Source organism: Lagopus leucura, unplaced genomic scaffold (genome assembly GCF_019238085.1).
Source record: "Lagopus leucura isolate 7727_CA_CO unplaced genomic scaffold, USGS_WTPT01 Super-Scaffold_100028, whole genome shotgun sequence".
In the NCBI taxonomy this organism is placed as follows: Eukaryota; Metazoa; Chordata; class Aves; order Galliformes; family Phasianidae; genus Lagopus; species Lagopus leucura.
In genome coordinates, this window is record NW_024962279.1 from 2,746,304 (window position 1) to 2,763,896 (window position 17,593).

The following is a 17,593-nucleotide window of genomic DNA, read 5'->3' on the forward strand; positions in this document are numbered from 1 at the left end:
GCCTACTTTCCTCTCCAGATTAGTTGTAGGTCTAAAACACTGAAAATGCTGCAGGACTTCCAAATCAAGTTCATTTCCTGGCATTGTGGTAACTGAGCATTTAAAGCTGATTGAGCTTTAGAGCACAGAACCAGCACGTTCTTCTGTGGGTTTCTTGACTCTTTCACGATCTTGTAGTCCATTATCAGCATTTGGTGGTACGGTTTAGAGAAAAATACTAATATTAAAGCTTCTGATTGGAAGTCAAGGTTTATTTTTGCTCTCTTAGGACTTCCTCAGATTTTGGTTGTATTAGGTGCTCTACTGGTACTTACGGTGAGATAAAAATTGTGTTTTAAGCAAAGAGAACATTCTGAAGATTTCAAAGACAAATGAAAAATGTAATTAAAATTTGTTGAGTGTGAAACATTACGGGAATTGTAATGAACAGCTTCTTACACACATAAGAAAAATCCTGTTCTGTCATCTGCCAACAGCAGTTTGTTCTTTTTCAACCCAGTAGGTTTCAGCATTACACTGCAAAAGGTATTTGGCATGAGATTAGGTAAATCTTTGCTTTCTTTCCTCTTCTTTTTGGTCCTTAATTTTCTTCTAAATTTTTCTGTACCACACTGCCTCTTGAGCCCAGTTCTCTGAGTCCACATATGTGCAGTGCTACTTCAGAGTTACCGCATCTTTCAATTGGGATCAGTGTTCTTTTTTTTCAGCTGCCATCTGACAGATTTATTGAGCTGATCTGGACAGTTAGATGTTGGTGTCTGGTGGAAAGGAGAATAGAATGATAGAATATCCCATGTTGAAAGGGGACCCATAAGGATCACTGAATCCAACTCTGTACTGCTGGATCTGGAGCTGACCCCTAGAAGGAAGCATCCGGCTGCTGCAGGAGCAGTTGCAGTTCTGGAGACTGCCTTGAGGCAGGTTTCTCAGACAGATACTCAAAGACTTTCCATTAAAAAGGTAAAATTTCTCAAGATTCTTTGTGGTGAACGAATATCTGGTTATTTCCCTAACCAACATTTTTGTTTGATTTTTCTGTAATGACCGTTACCATGAAAACTATTTCACTGCTGCTGTTCCATTCCTTAGCTGGAAACCAGTTGTGAAGACTGAGGTTCAAATCACATCTGTCAATCCAATCCACTGCTGTGTGTCACACACAGAGCCCATGACAGGCGTTACAACTCCCAGCACCCCGTGTGTTATGGAGGTACCTGCATCAGCAGGATCAGCAAATGGGCATTTGACATGGCTGCAAAACCAACGAGATAAAGAAACTGCCTTCGTGGAACCTTCTGGATGCACAAAGCTCTTTAAATGAATTAAAGCTGTAAGAACAGTGTTTCCTATTCCCTTCCCTCAGGAGGAGGCTGTGCTGCAGTGGGCGTGCAGTTTGGCTTTCTCCTTTTGGTGTCAATGTTTTCTGCAGAAGTTTGTTTCTTAAAGGGACCATCAGCACAGCAGATGCTGCATAAAGAACAACGTGCTGGAGTGCTGGCATCCGTTCCTGTTCCAGGGCCCTGGTGCTTCCACCCACACTTCCATGGTATTTCTCTGCTCCCAGTTGTGGTGTGAAAAGCTCTTGGTGCATCATTACCTACACTTACCCTGTGTTTGTTATACCAGGTCATTTGCAGCTCTTCACTGTATATTCAGAGTAACCTACAAAAAAGTTTAGACTGTTTTCTTTGGCATTTTTCTTTGCTTGTCACATTGGTTGCAGCACCAAACTAGCAGAAAACTTTGCTTAGGCATTAGTTCAACAAAACACTTGGGCCCAGCTCCAGCTCAGGAGGAGCTTTTAGATTAGTGGCAAGTTGGGAGCGTAAAGAAGAGTGAGGAGCCTAAAAACTTGTTTGGTCTTTAATGTTTTTAAAGTGTAATATTGTTCCTATTCAGCAATAGTTAAAGTTAAGCATGTGCTTAAGTGCTTTGCCAAGCTTGGAGGGGATGATTTATACTGGTGAAGTGGAATCTTAATAGTGTCTGCTTTGCTGATCACAGCTATAACAGCATTTCAGAGAACAAGAGTTAGCTGCTGTCGTGCTCTGTAGCTCAGTTCCCATCAGCTCTGAAGATAGCCTAGATCTGTAGCTGGGGTATGTGAACAGGGTGAGCAAATGGAGAAAAGAAGGCTTGTGCGTGTCTGAGGGCGTACAGATGTTCCAGTTGTTCAGTTCTCACTCACCAAAGCGCCCTTGTTCCCGCAGATCCCATTCCCATGCTCTGGGAGCTTGGCACACTGTCCTGGTGTCCAGCCGGCCGTACATGAGAAGCCGTTTGCCTTTAGTTCTGTGATTTAATGTTGTGGTTATGACAGATCCTCAAGGCAAACGGAAAGAAGGTGACTGTATGAAGACAAGCAAATTAATTCAAAGGCTTACTCTAAAAGCATCGTCTCCACGAATGAATTAGATCATTGAGAGTGACGCTTAGGAAGATGTTTGATTCCCACTGCCTTACAGTGATTGTGAGCTGTGCAAGCAGCGTTAGATGCTTGTGAGGAAGCTGCGAGAGGTTCTTGAAAGCAAATCCTCCCTATGCGCTGGGTTCCCGCGTGCAGCCTCTTCCCCAGTCCTTTCCCAGCTCGCTGCAGGCAGGAAGCTGGGGGCTGCACGCTGACTTCCCAGGGCCCCAGTGCCGTGCACTGTGTGAGCCTGCACCTGGCAGGGAGCGCGTGGTCCCTGTGGCCGTGCAGCTGCTGCAGGCTGGGGCAGCTCTGCTCACAGCATCGGCACGGAGCTCTGCGTCTGGGGCTTCCTGCCTGAGCAGTTACAGCTCTGCAGAATTGGTTAAACTGTCGACAAAATTTATAGAGGGTAAAAAAAAATAATAATAATAATGAGGGAGCAGTTCTTCCTGTGTCTGTCCGTGCATCATCTAGCTGTTCGTTTGGGTTTGGTCAAGTGCCTATGGAGATTTTTCAATTCACTGTAATGGATTTTAAATTAGTTTTTTTTGTAATGTAGAATCAGGCTGAAGTTGGTGGGGCTGTAGGTGCAGTTCAGGAAAGCTCATGCTTTAATACATAAAGACTGGATGAGACCACTGTCATAAGCTAACAGGACTCCCAGTGCAACACAGGCATAACACAGACAAGTCACTCTGCTGGTAACTTGTACAGGACCATGTCTTGTGGTGAGGCTAAAGCAGCACTATTATTTATTAAATAAATGAATGAAGAAGAAAGAGTGAGTAGCATTTTGTAAATTTAATGCTAATCTGCGTTTTTTCTCTCTGCCACACGATGGAGATAATGGTGTAAGATGAACAGTGCTGCGTGGGACAGACACTTTGGAGAAGGAAGCTGTTCCTCTCCAGTAGCTGTTCTTTAGTGCTGTTTTTGCACTATCCTGAATGGACTAATTTTCTCATAGTATCTGCAGGTTGTTTTGTTTATAGCATATTCTTTTGTTCTGTCTTTTTTTTTCTTTTCCCTACAAAAGTCAAATAAGCAGGTGTGTGTTTACCAGATCATCAGGGCTATTGATGCAGCAAGACACCAGATTTTACATTGGGTAGAACATTCAGAAGACTATGCTTAGCTAACATTGATTTTATGGGCAATTTAAGTTGTATTTAAATGTGCAGTTTGGGCTCAACTGCAGTGTAGGAGGACTGCTGTGGCTTCCTGCACATCCCTAGATGGTCCTGACACCATGACCCTCTGCATCCTGAGAGGGACACGAGGGTACCTGAATTGGTTGGTCCTCGTGCTGTGTGCCAGAACCCTTGCATCAGCCCAACCTCTGTCCTCCATCATGAGCACAGAGCTGATCCAAAACATCTTGAAGCCACACATACAAATTTCCCAGTGATTCCGGTGAACTTTGGATCAGGCTTATGTATGGAGAAAGAGATGGATTTTCCCTTGGAGTTGTTTTTAGTTACATTCCAAAATCTCCTGGTGAGGGATGTATTTATTTTTTTATTAAAAAAAAAAAAAAAAAAGAGCTGCTGTGTTATATCTGTAATCATAATGTAGTAACGAGACATTTGTAACAAAACTCCAATAGGCTGAGATAGGTCCAGGAAGGGAGAAACACATGTTTCTTTCCAGCTTGTTGATTTTTTCTGTAGCTGTTACTCTGAGGACAAGAGTTCCTACGCTGATGTCAGTGCAATTACAGCTGCACTGTTGTCAAGTTTATTTGATGGAATATTTGCTGGATGAAGCAATGCTCTCCCTCCTCTCTGCAGATCCACCTGCCTTATGAATCAGACAAACTGCTTGTTTAATTCCTGGTGCTTCAGTCCTTGTTTCTTGCTTTGGAAACTGTTCTGTTGTGTGATACTGAAAATCTGGCAGTTATTTCTTCCTTTATGTTTATTATTTTTGAATTAGATTTTTGTATATCTGCACTTGGGGGATCTCACTTGATAGTTGCCTCTTATCAGTCACTTTTGTAATGATACATTCACATTAAAAACATTACATGTATGTAAAATGAACATTAAAATATCTTCAGTTATGGAACGGAGTGCTTTGCTGTCAGCAGCACACAACCAGGTGTGTGTATGTGTGGGTACCCACGTATTTATGTAATAGTTTCTGCAAATGTTCAAGTTTTTCTTCAGCAGACTTTTGCAGAAGTGCTGTGCCCCAAGCTCTGGGGTTCTGCTCCTACGTGGGTTTTGTTTTTTTTTCATGAGAACAAAGATCAGCCCTTCATGGTCCTAAACTCAGTGCATGTGCATGACTTAAAGGCATTACCTACCAATAAATAGGAGATTAGCTGCGGCTTGTATATTTCCTGATCAGTTCAGGTTTTTTCAGATGGCTCATTGTTATCCTGTTTCCTTTAACGATGGGACACTTTAATGAGTTTGCCATCTGACATACATCTGCTTCCTGTTAAACAATACCTTCATTCTTCTAGAGCTGCTAAACTCATCTTTTATCCTATAAGATTTTTATCTGTGCCTTGAAAACACCATGTACAAATTGATGCTAGCATATTCATTTTCTTGTTGAGGATTTTTTTCCCCTGTGCTGTTTTTGAGAAGGAATAGCAAAACGAGTGTCTCCTTTAGTACTTCTTTGTTGGAGGGTGGGAGAACATGGATATTATTTGCCAATTCAGAGCCTACTCAGCCCAGCTCTTGTTTGAAGTCCAATAAGATCGACTTACATGCCCTGTGTTATACAATTTCTAATAGTTGTTCTGTCTTCCCAGCAAAGAAGGGGTTGCGAAAGGGATTTTGAAGGCTGTTAATATTGTTTCTTTGAGGAAGGAGCCTTCAATAGCTAGCTGATGGTCTGTCTCACGCGTGTGAAAAGTTAGTGCTCTGTGATCATCAGGCTCTCTTAAATCAATCCATCTTGCATTGAGTTTGTGCATCTGCCTCAGTGCTTCTCTTTTTTTCCATGTGCTGGGAACATGCAGTTATGCCAGATCTCTGGCTGTGTCTTTCTCCTTCCCTAATCAACATTGCCTCTCCAGAACAGCTTCTTTTTTTTTTTTTGTACTGTCAGACTTTTTTTTTTCTTGTGGAGGGAAAACTGGATAGAATTTTCTATTTATAAAAACTTATGTACTTTTTTGTCTCTACAGAGTGCCCTTTTTGTGTTGCTCTTGTAACAGGTGTGCAGTGCTGCTTAAAAGAAAATCTGATTGTATGGGAAGTTGTGTCATAGAGCTCTATAAGGCATCACTGAATAATGGCTTGTAACCATATAAAGTGACCCAGTGGGGACTCAACGTGTTTTGTCTCAGAATAGGCCAGGTGTGAGTGGAACTAATTTGTTTTTAGAGCTGGAGAGCCAGAGGAAGCGAGGTGCAAATGTTAATTAGAGGGATGGTGGGTGGTTGAATCAAAATGATGATTATCACTCAGGAATTTTGTATTTCTTCCCATTGAGGGCTCACAGCTCAAGCAGGGTTAATGTTATTTGCCTGAAAGTGAGAGAACTGCAGACTACCTCAGGTGCTGCTGGTTCATCAGCTGCAGCCTTTGTTTCAGTGATTCCCTCCGCTCTGCTGGCTCTGAAGTTCCTAAATGCAGTTCCTTTGCCCCTCCAGTGTATCAGAGCAACATGTGCAGCCCAAAGAGTTGTGAACTATTCTTGCAAATGGAGTTTGAGAGCTTTACCTCTGATTTCCCCCAGGGCGCCCACCGCTCTTTGGTTTGTGCAGTTTCATAGGAAAATGTTGTGTGTGGAAATCACCTTCTGCTTTGTCTCTTTGAGGAACACAAGCAAGAGAAGATCTTCTCTGGTCACTGTTCTACCAGTGGTGTCATTTGCTTGAAGACTTGTTTCTCTTTGCATCAGTGTTTATTAACAGAGCCCTCCACCATTTACTTAGCTGATAACATTGTTGTTCTTTCACTATGCTCATTCGTTTCATCTCTCAGAGCTACAGGAACAGAGCTGACGGCTCTGACAGCCTTTCATTCACTTTGGGATTACAAATTACCTTCATTAGGTTCCTTGTGGAGCCTGCAATTTATCAAGCAGGGTTTGGAAAGCAGTATTCATTGAGGGTTTGCAAGGAACGAAGTTGACTTCATCAGCTTCATGACACTCCTGAAGATGGCTGTGTTGAGCTCCTCTGTGTCTTTGCCTCCAGGCAGCCCTACAGAATGCTGCAGGTCTTTGTGCCATGCTGTATGTAGCCATGCCAATTGCTATGGTCTCTGACATGACCAAAGGAGGGGCTTACCTTATTTCATGCTATCTTCTCAAGTTGTGTTATGGGGAAAGTGTATTTCTAGTTGAAATACCGGTTTATCATAATCCAGATGTACTGGGCAAGTAAGTGTGTGAAGAATTATAAGAGAAGACAAAATCCAGAGGTTGATTTGCTGTGATTATTTGTTGAAATTTGTTGGTGTTGACCTCTGTGAGCAGACAGGGTTATTTTGCTCATCTGTAACCTGCTTAAAAAAAAAGAAATGATTAAAAAAGAAAAAAAGGAATGTAGGAAGGACTTGAGTAAATGAAAAATTGATCTGAAATTTGCAGTTTATGTATCCTTGAAAAATATTTTTTTTCCTACTCAGAAGTGGGTTGTTGTTGTCATTATTTTCTCTGCAATTGCAGTGGGATAGCTGCAGGCTGGCGCGTGCAGCTCAGGCAGTGTGCTGCAGCACTCCTCATAAATGCAGGGCTCAGCAGTGATAGCATCTCTATGAGCCTCATAAAAGTGCTCGTGAGTGACAGATTAGGTGCAAGTGTGAGAGCTGTGCAGTGGTGACTGCAGAACTTTCTCCCTGGAGCGAGCAGATGTTCCTGCCATTGCCTTTGTGCTATCAGCACTGTCCAAATCCTCTTCATAACTGCTGATTTTTCTCCTGTCCCTGTTAATATAGGGAACGGTGTAGGCATTGGTGAAAGAGTTTCTGGGACAGAGGTACATTTCCTCAGGGACTTTGAGAAAGCTCCTGCAAGGTGAGCCTGCTTCTTCCTCTGGCTGCTTATGCCAGTGTCTCCTCCAGTATTTACTCTAACATTTGTAAAAACAGATAGCTCTTCTGGAGAGCAAGGCCCTGCTGAACTGGAGGCAGAGAAAACCTGAATAAACAAACATGTGCCGCAGATTAGTGAGAACATCTGTAGTTTTTGTTTTGTTTTGAGAATGCATACCACATAGCTTTTCATTTCTTACGATTTTCTTGTTTCTCTCTTTCTTTCTCTGTTTCCTTCTTGTTTTTAAATATATTGCTAATAAAGATTGGAGGTAGAAAGCACAGCTGGACTCTGCATGACATGCCACTGTTTAATTTCTAGCTCGGGGGATGGGAAGAAGAGTAGTTTTATTGTATCCTAGAAGAGAATAAAGCCACATGCAAATTCCAGCCATGGACATCTGTTTCCTCTTTATGTGAAAGAATTCTCATATTTTGCAGGGAATCCCAGTTTTGAAGGGGCTAATGAGGTTTTTTTTTTTCTTCTTTTCATTCCTTCCCCTTCACCCTCAACTTTCTTTTCATTGCCCATCCTTCAGCATGCTCTCCCTGCTCTCTGGCTGCTGTGTTTCCTAGCAGGCGATGTCAGCTTGCAGTTTAGCATCAGCTATTGAATGGGAGAATTCTAAATTCTATAAAATGTTGTGGTTTAGTTACAAAGAGTATTACCACTACCAGTTGTCTGTATTGATGCATTTCTATGGTACTATCTTTAAGTTCCCTCTTAAATTTGTCGGATTTTATTAAGCAGTATTTAGTGGGATTTCTTTTGCTCTATGATATCTTAAATGCTTGCAGGCAGGTTGATATTTTTTTTAGAAGTGGAGATCTGTGTATCTGTTGCTCTGGCTGTGACATGTAAATCTTTCTAGAAGTAACTTACTAAAAAATAATCTTAGAAAACCATTTGTATCAGAGGAATTAAGCGAATCTATAAAAATAAGAATCTGCAACATTAATTACATTAAGTTAGCTATTGAGTGCTAAGGAACACCAGGACCGGAGTAACTGACAATTTCACTAACCTATAAAACACTTCAGAAGAATGATTTACAGCTGTTTGGGAGCTTGAAGCATTTTTATTTTTTCTGGTGTAAGATTTGACTCTGCTGAACAAACAGAGAGGTTATATAACATTAGGCCAGACATGAGAACTGGTACTCTCTTGTCTATTTTATATTAGCGTCGAATCACATGTTGGTGGAACTCGCCAGGGTTTCATATTTGTTGGCAGAAAGCTACCCACATGTGTGGACCACATTTTTATTGTTGTCTTAGCCTATTTCAGGCATAAATATCGCTGCCTGGCAGGGTGTGATTCTGTTCATTGCTGAAGAGCTTTTCTTTTAAAAAGCAGAATGTGAAAAGGAATCAAATGACAAATGCTGTAGATTCAAATTAAGAGGTGTCTCAAAATGAGATTTTATCACGTCCGTCATGGTAGAGGAGTAGCTGAAAGGCATCCAAAGGCTTTTTCATAGTTGGGTTAGTTACCCTTGTGGAGCTGTTTCTTTTTGCATACATTAATGTTGCTTCTGGGTGTGGGCTGTTTAGTCTGGGCTTCTAAGGGAAACGAGCCTTATGCAAACAGGGTGTATGCTCACCCAAACACCCTGCGCTGCACGGCCCGTGGCTGCTTCCTGCCCAGTAGGATGCGTTGGCCACAGAAACGTGGCCAAGAGGCACGTGAATTTCAGTTCCTTTGGGTTTCTTGAAGTTAGGCGTGTGAGGGCAGAACAGAGGTGATGGTGGAGTTTGGGAGAAGGCTTGTAATGTGAACTGTTCAGTGATGTGCTGGAATAGATGAGAGAGAAACGATGGAGGTCCCAGCCCCAGGAAGTTCACTGAACCCAGCTTGTGAACTATTTGGCTTCAGAGAATCTGATGACAAAAACAATGCTGCAGGAAGCCAGGCTCCCTTTAGTTCCATTTCCCCATGAAATTGCTTGTGTGGGTTTTGTTGTTGAGATGCTGTCAAACAAGCTGGAATAGAGACTTTGACCCCCAAGAAATGCAGAACGTCTCTTGCTAGGATCTTGATGGAGGCGGGGGTCTGTCTTTGCTTGTGGTGTTTCTTTGGTTGCTTATTTTTGCAAGTTTTCAAATTCTGCTGAAGTGTGATCTGTGATGTTTAGGTGCTTATCTTTCAGGCAGCTTAGGATGGAGCCCTGTGGCTGTCTGGATCCCACTGACCTGCCTCTGAAACCTTCCCAGGCGTTCTGGAAGCCTGAATGTCACAGCCACTTATGGGGAAGGGGGGAACTGGTAATTCTTGTCCAGGTCTGACTCCCCCTGACCGGGACATGGAAGGCAAGCGCCATTAACACCGAAAATCAAACAGCAGTCGTGAAGAACTTCCCTTTGGTTGGAATGCTTCTGGCTAATGATGGAGATAAAAGAGGGCTTCCTGTCAAAAGCTTCCCTTGTCTTATTAATAGCTGCGTAATTTTACCACTCATTCAAAGCAAAACTTTGAGACAGCATTTGAAAGCTTGTTTTGTTTGGAGTGCAGCTGGATATAGAGCGTTTCCTTTTCTCTTCTTTAACAAATTTGAAGCAAATGTAGTGGGTATTGTTTCTCTTTTTTCTATTTTTTGGCCTATGTAACAGAGTATTCTCTTGCTTTTCATTTTACATTGCAAAGAAATCGTGCCATTTAACTCAAATTCAACAATGATGTAGCAGCATGTGGATATACATACATCTTCTCATAAATATATTACCACACATTACTGTCAAATAGCTGGACTTTTTCACCCAGTACTAAAAATGAAATTTAATTGCTCTAGTTGAGTTTCAAGGCTCTGATAAATAAGAACCGTGCCTGACCTTTCTTGTGGGGCTTTGGGATGCCACCAGGGATACTGCTCATTGTTCAAGATGACAAACTTCCTCTGAGATTTCAGTTTGTCAGCTCAATGTACAGCAATGACATTGATTTCTTCTCACTGCCATTTCCTGCCTGAATAGATAACAAATTTCTGTGGCAGGTGTCTGTCAAGCTTAGTTTTGCCTGGCAGATTAACTTAATAGACTCATTTATTAATCATTAGTTGCAACACGGGGAAGGAGACAGTACTCTTCAACTCTTGTGATGTTGAATAGATGTACTGTTTCGGATTCCTTTGTGTAGCCTGAATTCAGATTTAATAAGCTGCTCATATCTCTGCAGTGAATGTTTTTAACCTCATATTGCTGATGTTAAAAATACCATCAGTTATGTATTAACTGAGTCTGATCCATTTTGACTGTCTGCTACTTTTCATGGCAAAAGGTGCTTAAATGCCTTCTGAGACAAGCAAAATGGTGCAGAAAAAAAAAAATAATAAAAAATAAAAATTAAAAAAAAAAAGGAGGAAGCTAATTCAACATGCATCATTTCTGGGGAAGGGGGAGATGTGGAGGCACCTCCCAGAGCCTGCAGAGCTGAGGGAGCAGTATGTTTATTTTTTACCTCTGTGTTGAGTTAGTCCCAAAGCATTTATTGGGGCAAGAGCTGTAAATGCACAGGCACTGCAGAAGGAATGAGGTAGAGATGCAAGCTGTTGGGCAGAAGAGCCTTTTATTACAGCTGATGAGAAGTGAAACAGGGAGCTTTCCTCTTGGGTCTTGGTTGGGTTTGGTAGCTCTTCATTACCTGCTTGGAATTCTCAAGAGAGCTTGTTAATGTGAGCTCAGTGAGAGATGCTCCAAAAAGTTTCTCTCTGCAGCTGGTGCCCGACCTGCCAAGCTCTGGGCAGCTGGGCAGAGCATTACTGTGTGCAGCGCCGTGTGAGTGCACATTACTGAAGGTGTCTTTCTGACAGGCTGTGTTCCTGGCCTTGGCAGCACGTTGCTTGAGGCATCCTTACGGCTTTCTTGGCGGAGCATCAAACCGAGAATGTCCCTGCACTGGATCACACTGCTTACTGCTCTTCTAGGCCACCCTGGTTACAATGCATTAACCTCTCAGCAGGGAACGTGATAAACAAAGTAGAGCTGCTTTAGTGAAAGTGGTCGCTTAATGGCAGAGTGCATAAAGTATCCTGAAAGATTTGTAAATGTAATAAGCTGCAGTTCACCAAGTGAACAATAACTGTTACTAATTTGGCTGACTGAGGAACATGCCAACCTAATTTGCTTTTGTAACATTATGTTGTTTTTCTCTATTCCCGCCTCACCAGATTCCCTTCTCTCTGGTACAGTTTCCCCTCTGGGAGTTCTTAAAGGTAAGTCCTCTTTAGTTATAGAAATGTAAGTTATACAGCTCACAAAGGCTTTCCGTGGTAACGTGTCTAACTTGATTATCACAATTATGGGCACATCCAAGGATCAATAAGTGGGTACTGACCTACCTGTGCATGTGAAGATCATTTGCTTAGATATTTGAAAAGCAACAGGGAGCATCTCACCATGGATATGTGGCATGCAGTCTAAATTCTAGTCCCCAGCATTCCAGATATCTTATCTGCTGCTCTGACTGTTTTTATTGATTGAAATAGAGTGGGAACCATGTGTGTTGTGTGATTTATTTTATTCTGGTTTATTTTTTATTTTATTTTAACTTTTTTAGCATTTTGCTCATTGAGGTAACAGGAAATTGCAAATGATACAGAGAAGGCTGATTGAGCCTGTTTTTGTGAACAGGGAGAGACTCAGTACTTTGCTGACGTGCTGTTTTGATTGGCTGTGTGTACGTTATTTCAGAGGTCATTTAAAGAAGGTATCGGTTGGATGATAGTTTAATAGTGCAGTCTTTCAGAATGATGCACTCACTGTTCTCCCCCCAGCTGGTTGCTTTGTTTATCATGGACAGAGTCATGGTCTATTTTTCTGAGCACAGAGCTGAATTTGAAGTGTAGTTTCTCCACCCCTCTGTTTTTCCTTTAAATGGTAATGATGGTATGGTCCTCACTGCAGGAGGATGAAGCAGAGATGGGGTTTTTTAGGTGCTTTGAGATCCTGGATTGGAAGCATAGAAAACTATTGCAGATTGTGAAAATCAGTGTAGCAAAATATATCATTTATAAGAGGGGAACTGAAAAGAGAGATGTTCTTCTTGTTAAGGGTACTGAACTTCTGAGAGAGGTTGGCACTGAGACCCAAACTGGGAAGAAGTTCTGGGAAGGATGGGAGCCGGTGATGATGTTCCTTGCCCCTTGGTGCTTCTATTTAGGAAGGAGGGCTTGTGTTCTCAGTGTGTGTGTGCTTATTTGGGAGCTCCTGCTTCGTGCTAATAGCTTGGGTCATTCCTGGGACAAAGTCCACAGTGGAAACATTTGCATATAGAAGTTTCAGGGAAGCAGATGTGGTGAGGACTCTACGAATAGGAGGAGCACAAAAGACATCAAGACCTTTCCTGCAGCTGGCTCTGCAGGTGCTTGGTGAGCTCTGGGCATTGCTCCCTGATGCAGGGCAGCTCTGGCTGCCTTATTAGGAATCTGTTTCTCAGCTAGTGTCTCAAAATCACTTTCTGTAAGCTCCTTGCAGCGCTGCTGGCATGAGCTGCTAATGGTTAGTGAAGTTGGGAGCAAGAGGCGGCAGTGCTTAGAGAGAAAAAGTGCAGTGTTCTTTCCCAAACCACATAAAACAGCGGCATCATGCATTTGTTTTCAGAATGCAGAGTTGTTTTAATAAATGTCCACATAGCTGTAGCAGTAAATGTATTGTTTAAATGTCTGCTTTGAAGGAGACAGTTTGAAAACAGCTAGCTACCAAAGTGAGTCACTTAAATGGGAGACATCATGTTTAATCTAAAGAGGTCAGTGCAGGCCTGAAGAGAAACAAAGCTGGGTTAGTTTATTGTGCTGCAATATATTTGCTATATATTCTTCTGCCCACAGAACCAGGAGCAGAAATCTGCAAAAATCAATCTTGCATGCTTCAGTCATTTTGGCTTTAGCACATGGAGAGAGCACAAGGTTTGTCACATCAAAGCCAGCAGGCAGTGAGGGCAGAATACATTTTGTTTATCTGAATTAAGCTCTTACCGTGACAGTAAAACAAAGGAGAAAAATCATTATGGCCTCATTAGCTGGTGGGATCAGCTTGTAGCATCAATAGCAGTGTGATTCAGTGCAGGGCTTCTTGTGGGTGCTTTGAAAGGAGCATGAAGAAGCAGTAATTAAGAAGCATGAGGAGCAAGGAGGAGGAATAGGAGCATGAAGAATGAGAGACAAATGGTGCAAAATCTAAATATACAAGAGCTAACTGAAGACACTGTCTGAGGGACTGCGTCAGTGGAGTTACTTTGGAAATTAAGTGGAGTAAGGAGTAGTTGGGTGTGATGTCTGTGGATCGTTACAGAGCAGCACGGAAAAAGTGCTGCAGATGAATGATTTTAAAAGCCGTTAGAACAAAGTTGTACAAGCTGATGGATAATAAGCTCAATCTTACAATTCCCCAAACAAGCTGATTAGCATAAAAATAATGAAAAGTAGCTTTCCACTATAAAGAAAAGTTAGTGAGCACATGGAAGAACATCATCTTTCTTTTCCTTCCAGAGTAAAGTGCTCTGCATCTAGCAGCACAGTATTAAGCTTAAAGAAGCCTAATAAGGCCTGGTGGTAGGCAGCAATGAAGTGGCTGTATCCCATTTTCTGTATCTGCTTTTCTTTAAGCTGCAGTGATTATTCTTTATACTTCCAGTTGGCTTTAGCCACATAATATACATGCAGTTTTCTTTTGTCTGTGAATGTGGACCAGCTGTCCTCTGTGAGAGTTAACTTTCATGCCATGCACTGGTTTAAAGTTAGGAAAAAAAGAGATCTCTGTATGGATCACAAAACAGGTTGGTTACACTGTTGGTGCTGACAAGGCAGTATTGCAGAAATTAGCAAGGAATAGATGTTGCTTCAAAAACAAGTTTGCTTCCAGTAATACAGGTGAACACAATATAGAAACAATAGACAATTAATCTTAATGCTTGATTTGCTCAGATGTCTCTAGCAATGTGGAGTTCATGCTTTCTGTATTGCTTTCTAATCTACTCTGTGAGGTGTTTTATTCAGTACTTCTAACCATCATGTCTGAGCACCTACCAACAGCACATTAAAGATTTATCACTTGTTCCATATTGCATTTAAATACATATTTTCTCTTCACTGAGACCTAACTGAGAAAAATGACAACTATAGTTTCTGTTGTGGGGCTACTGCAGATATGTGGAGCATCAGGTTTGTTTGTTTGTTTTTGTGCTTTCCAACAAAATAGGGTTTAAAAACAAAGCAGCAGAATAGAGCACTGCTGGCTAGTTTTCAGCCCAGCAACATCTTGTCAAAAAAGCCTGCTACTTATGGCTGAGTGGAAATGATCAGCTCCCTAGGAGAACAGTGCTGTGTGTAAGATAAACCCTTCTCAGGTGGAATGAGACTCAGCCCTCTTGGGTTTTATGTTTCTGCATCTTGGCTGCACTTCAGAGCCACTAAGAAATTGCTCCAATGCAGCTGTAAATGAAGAATGCTTTCTTTATAGACCTAATGTGTTGTCTGAAGAGAAGGGTCTGGTGGTCAGTGAAGAGGGAAGGAACAGACAGAGCAGAAATACATAGGTCTCAAATGAGTAGACTGGGAAAATAAGTTTCTATTTGTTCGTTTGGTGTTTGTTTTAATGAGAGAAAACAGACCTAGTATCCTGGGAATCTTTTGTTTTTCATCAGGCACATCCAGAGATGAGATATTTGCACGTTGCTAAGACTTCATAACATCAAGGTCAGGCTGATTTCACACTGTCATCTGCATGTGCCAGAGAACCCTGGCAGACAGGCAGCCTCCCAGGAGAGCTGTCACAGCCTGTGCTGCTCCACTGCCCTGGGACCTGTGGGGCACATGCACTGACTGTGCTGAATGTGGCCAGGATTTCCCTTTTAGTCTCTCTGCTGTTTGGTACCCAAAGCCCTGAGACTTTCTGCAGCTGTGGTGAACTCGTGTTTTTTGACTTTTGCCTTAAGATAGTTTTCTCAAATCTGTAATCTCGCACATTGGCAGGTGTTGTACAGAACCATGTTGCACCTTGAGAGGCAGCAGGGAGAGAGAGGAAGCTGCAGTGCATGGGCAGATCTCTTCTGTGGGGTTTTGTAATGGCCATGCTAGTATGTGATAGCAAACTAAGTTCCTAAAGATGCAGAGGAATGCTTGGATGGCTTCAGGCAAAGAGAACTGTTTGCGAAGTACACGCAGGCACATTTCCCCCCTGTGAAATAAGTGGGGCCTGACAATGAAGAGAAGGGGGAGAGTCCGTCCATTCCTATGAATCTGAGTGGTAGCAGAAGGGTGGTTGGGTCAGAACAGTTTTTGTGTTGTTCCTAAGCTGCTTTTTGCTCCTGTGATGGACAAGGTGCCTTGTTTTCTACCCAGGTTCAGCTCTCTCCAGGCACAAGGCACTTGTGTTGGGAATGAGCAAAGCTTGGGAATTCTGCTGATGGACTGGATTATTGATCTGAGTGAAGGCAGTGGTACATGTGCTCATCTGCTTCATCCCTTTGGTTCCCTGCTCCAGAAAGCTCAAATCCTGGGGGCTGGTTCTCAGTGAACAGATCAGATTGTGAGAGAGGGCTCAGTCCTGCTCATAGCTGTCAGTGCAGGCAGACCTCAGAGCAAGCTGTGCAGGGACTGCTCACTGGTTTCTCTGAGGCAAGGACCAACTGGAGCTTCATTGCACCTGATTTTTAAAGTTGATAGGAAAGAAAAATGTACAGAATGCTTCTACCCTGGCAGCTGGTAGAATGCTTCTACCTCAGCAATAAGACGTGTTTATAACTCAACCATTGAAACAATAAACTGCATGCTATTTCCCTCCTAAAATTTATAATCAAATCTGGTGCTGTTTAACAGAATCAGTAGAAAACAGAGGAATGTAGCCAAACTGGGCCCAAAATGGTTTTCCCTGCTCTGCAGGTAGGTGACAGCTTTCCATTTTCTCCTGGAGGAGTAGTTGAGTTTCTTTTCTGCTGCATTCAGCTGCATGTAGGTCAAGAGTAAATGAAACCAGGCCCAGCTTTAAACCTATTTCCTTGCAGGCAGTGTAGTAAGTGTTCTACCATGCCTCTCTTGCTCTTTGAGTAACGATCGGGCTGATTTAGGGATTAAGTCCTAATCGTTAAATACCACTAACGTGTCTGCCATTTGCTTAGGTGCTGTATCAGGAAAACAGATGCTCCACGGCAGCATTTCAAGGCGTGATGTAATTTGCAGCCAGCTCTGCGTGTGCATGCCATAAGCATAACGGCTGCATTTTTCTCACAAAAGAACAATGTCCCCAACAGCTGTTCAGCAAACAGCCCTCGCTTTATTAGTGTCACAATAAGTGTCATTCACACAGTCTTTAAGCAAAGTCGAAGGAATGCTCTACGCCATCTGCACCAAAAAGGAAGGAACAAATGCAGTCCTTACTTACAGCACTGCAGACACGTTTTAGAAACTGGCATGGCCTTGGATCATCAATGCAGCCTTTAAAACAGCAGAAGTAAAACAGACCCATGCAGTCTGTAGATACAGAGCCAGATTGTGATGCTCTTGGTTGTGCCTGTACCACAAGGAGCTCTCTAGAAATCTCCAAGCTTGCCAGTGACGTTTAGTAGAATATAGAAATGATCAGTGCAGAGGGTTCACCTCTTGACTCGGGTGCTTTTTCCTGTTGAAGAATCTTAGAAGAAGTTTGTATTCTTCCCTGTGGTGTATTCACACAAGTCTGTGTGAAACACCTATTTACTAGCAGGTAGCAGCAGTGGGTATGCTAAGGAAAGCTGGCCTAGCTTTGAAGTGATTTCCTAGAACTGTGTTTTCCTTCCCAGACACGTATATGGCCCTTTGTGCCATGGAAACTGAGTGTGGCTGCCGTATTATGTTCTGCCCTGCCATGGGAACAGTGTTTTGAAGACATTTTCTTTAACCAGGCTTTTAGCACATCCATTTTGATTTACATCCAAATGGGTCACAGACATCAACGCAGTATTATATAGAGGGGGAAAAAGGGAATGAAACGCTTTTAACGTGAAAAATATGCTGTTGCATGTAGGCCAACTTTTGTTCTCTTTCACTCGATTTATCTGGGATTTGGGTGGGTTTAATTCTAGGGCCAAAATCAGTACTGGCCTAAGAGAGCACAACTCCACTAGTGTGAAAAGCATCTCAATGTTTTTGTCAACACTTAGCTTACTTCACTGAACTTTTCCCATGTTTGAGCTTGCATGTTTCTTGCATCCTAA

General features: G+C 42.4%; 1 protein-coding gene across 4 annotated transcripts in view; it reads left to right on the top strand.

The window, feature by feature from the left end:
* SLC25A26 (solute carrier family 25 member 26) overlaps positions 1–17,593 on the top strand; it is a 94,277-nt gene that overhangs the window by 45,762 nt on the left and 30,922 nt on the right. For 3 of the 4 annotated variants that reach the window (XR_006180805.1, XR_006180804.1, XM_042880852.1), the window contains exon 6: positions 11,574–11,618. The exons of the other annotated variant lie outside the window; for it this stretch is intronic. Coding sequence is in view for 1 of the 3 variants with exons in the window: in XM_042880852.1 (XP_042736786.1) it covers positions 11,574–11,618 (45 nt within the window). In the remaining 2 variants the exon portion in view is untranslated. The remainder of the gene's footprint in view (positions 1–11,573; positions 11,619–17,593) is intronic. 4 annotated transcript variants of the gene reach the window in all.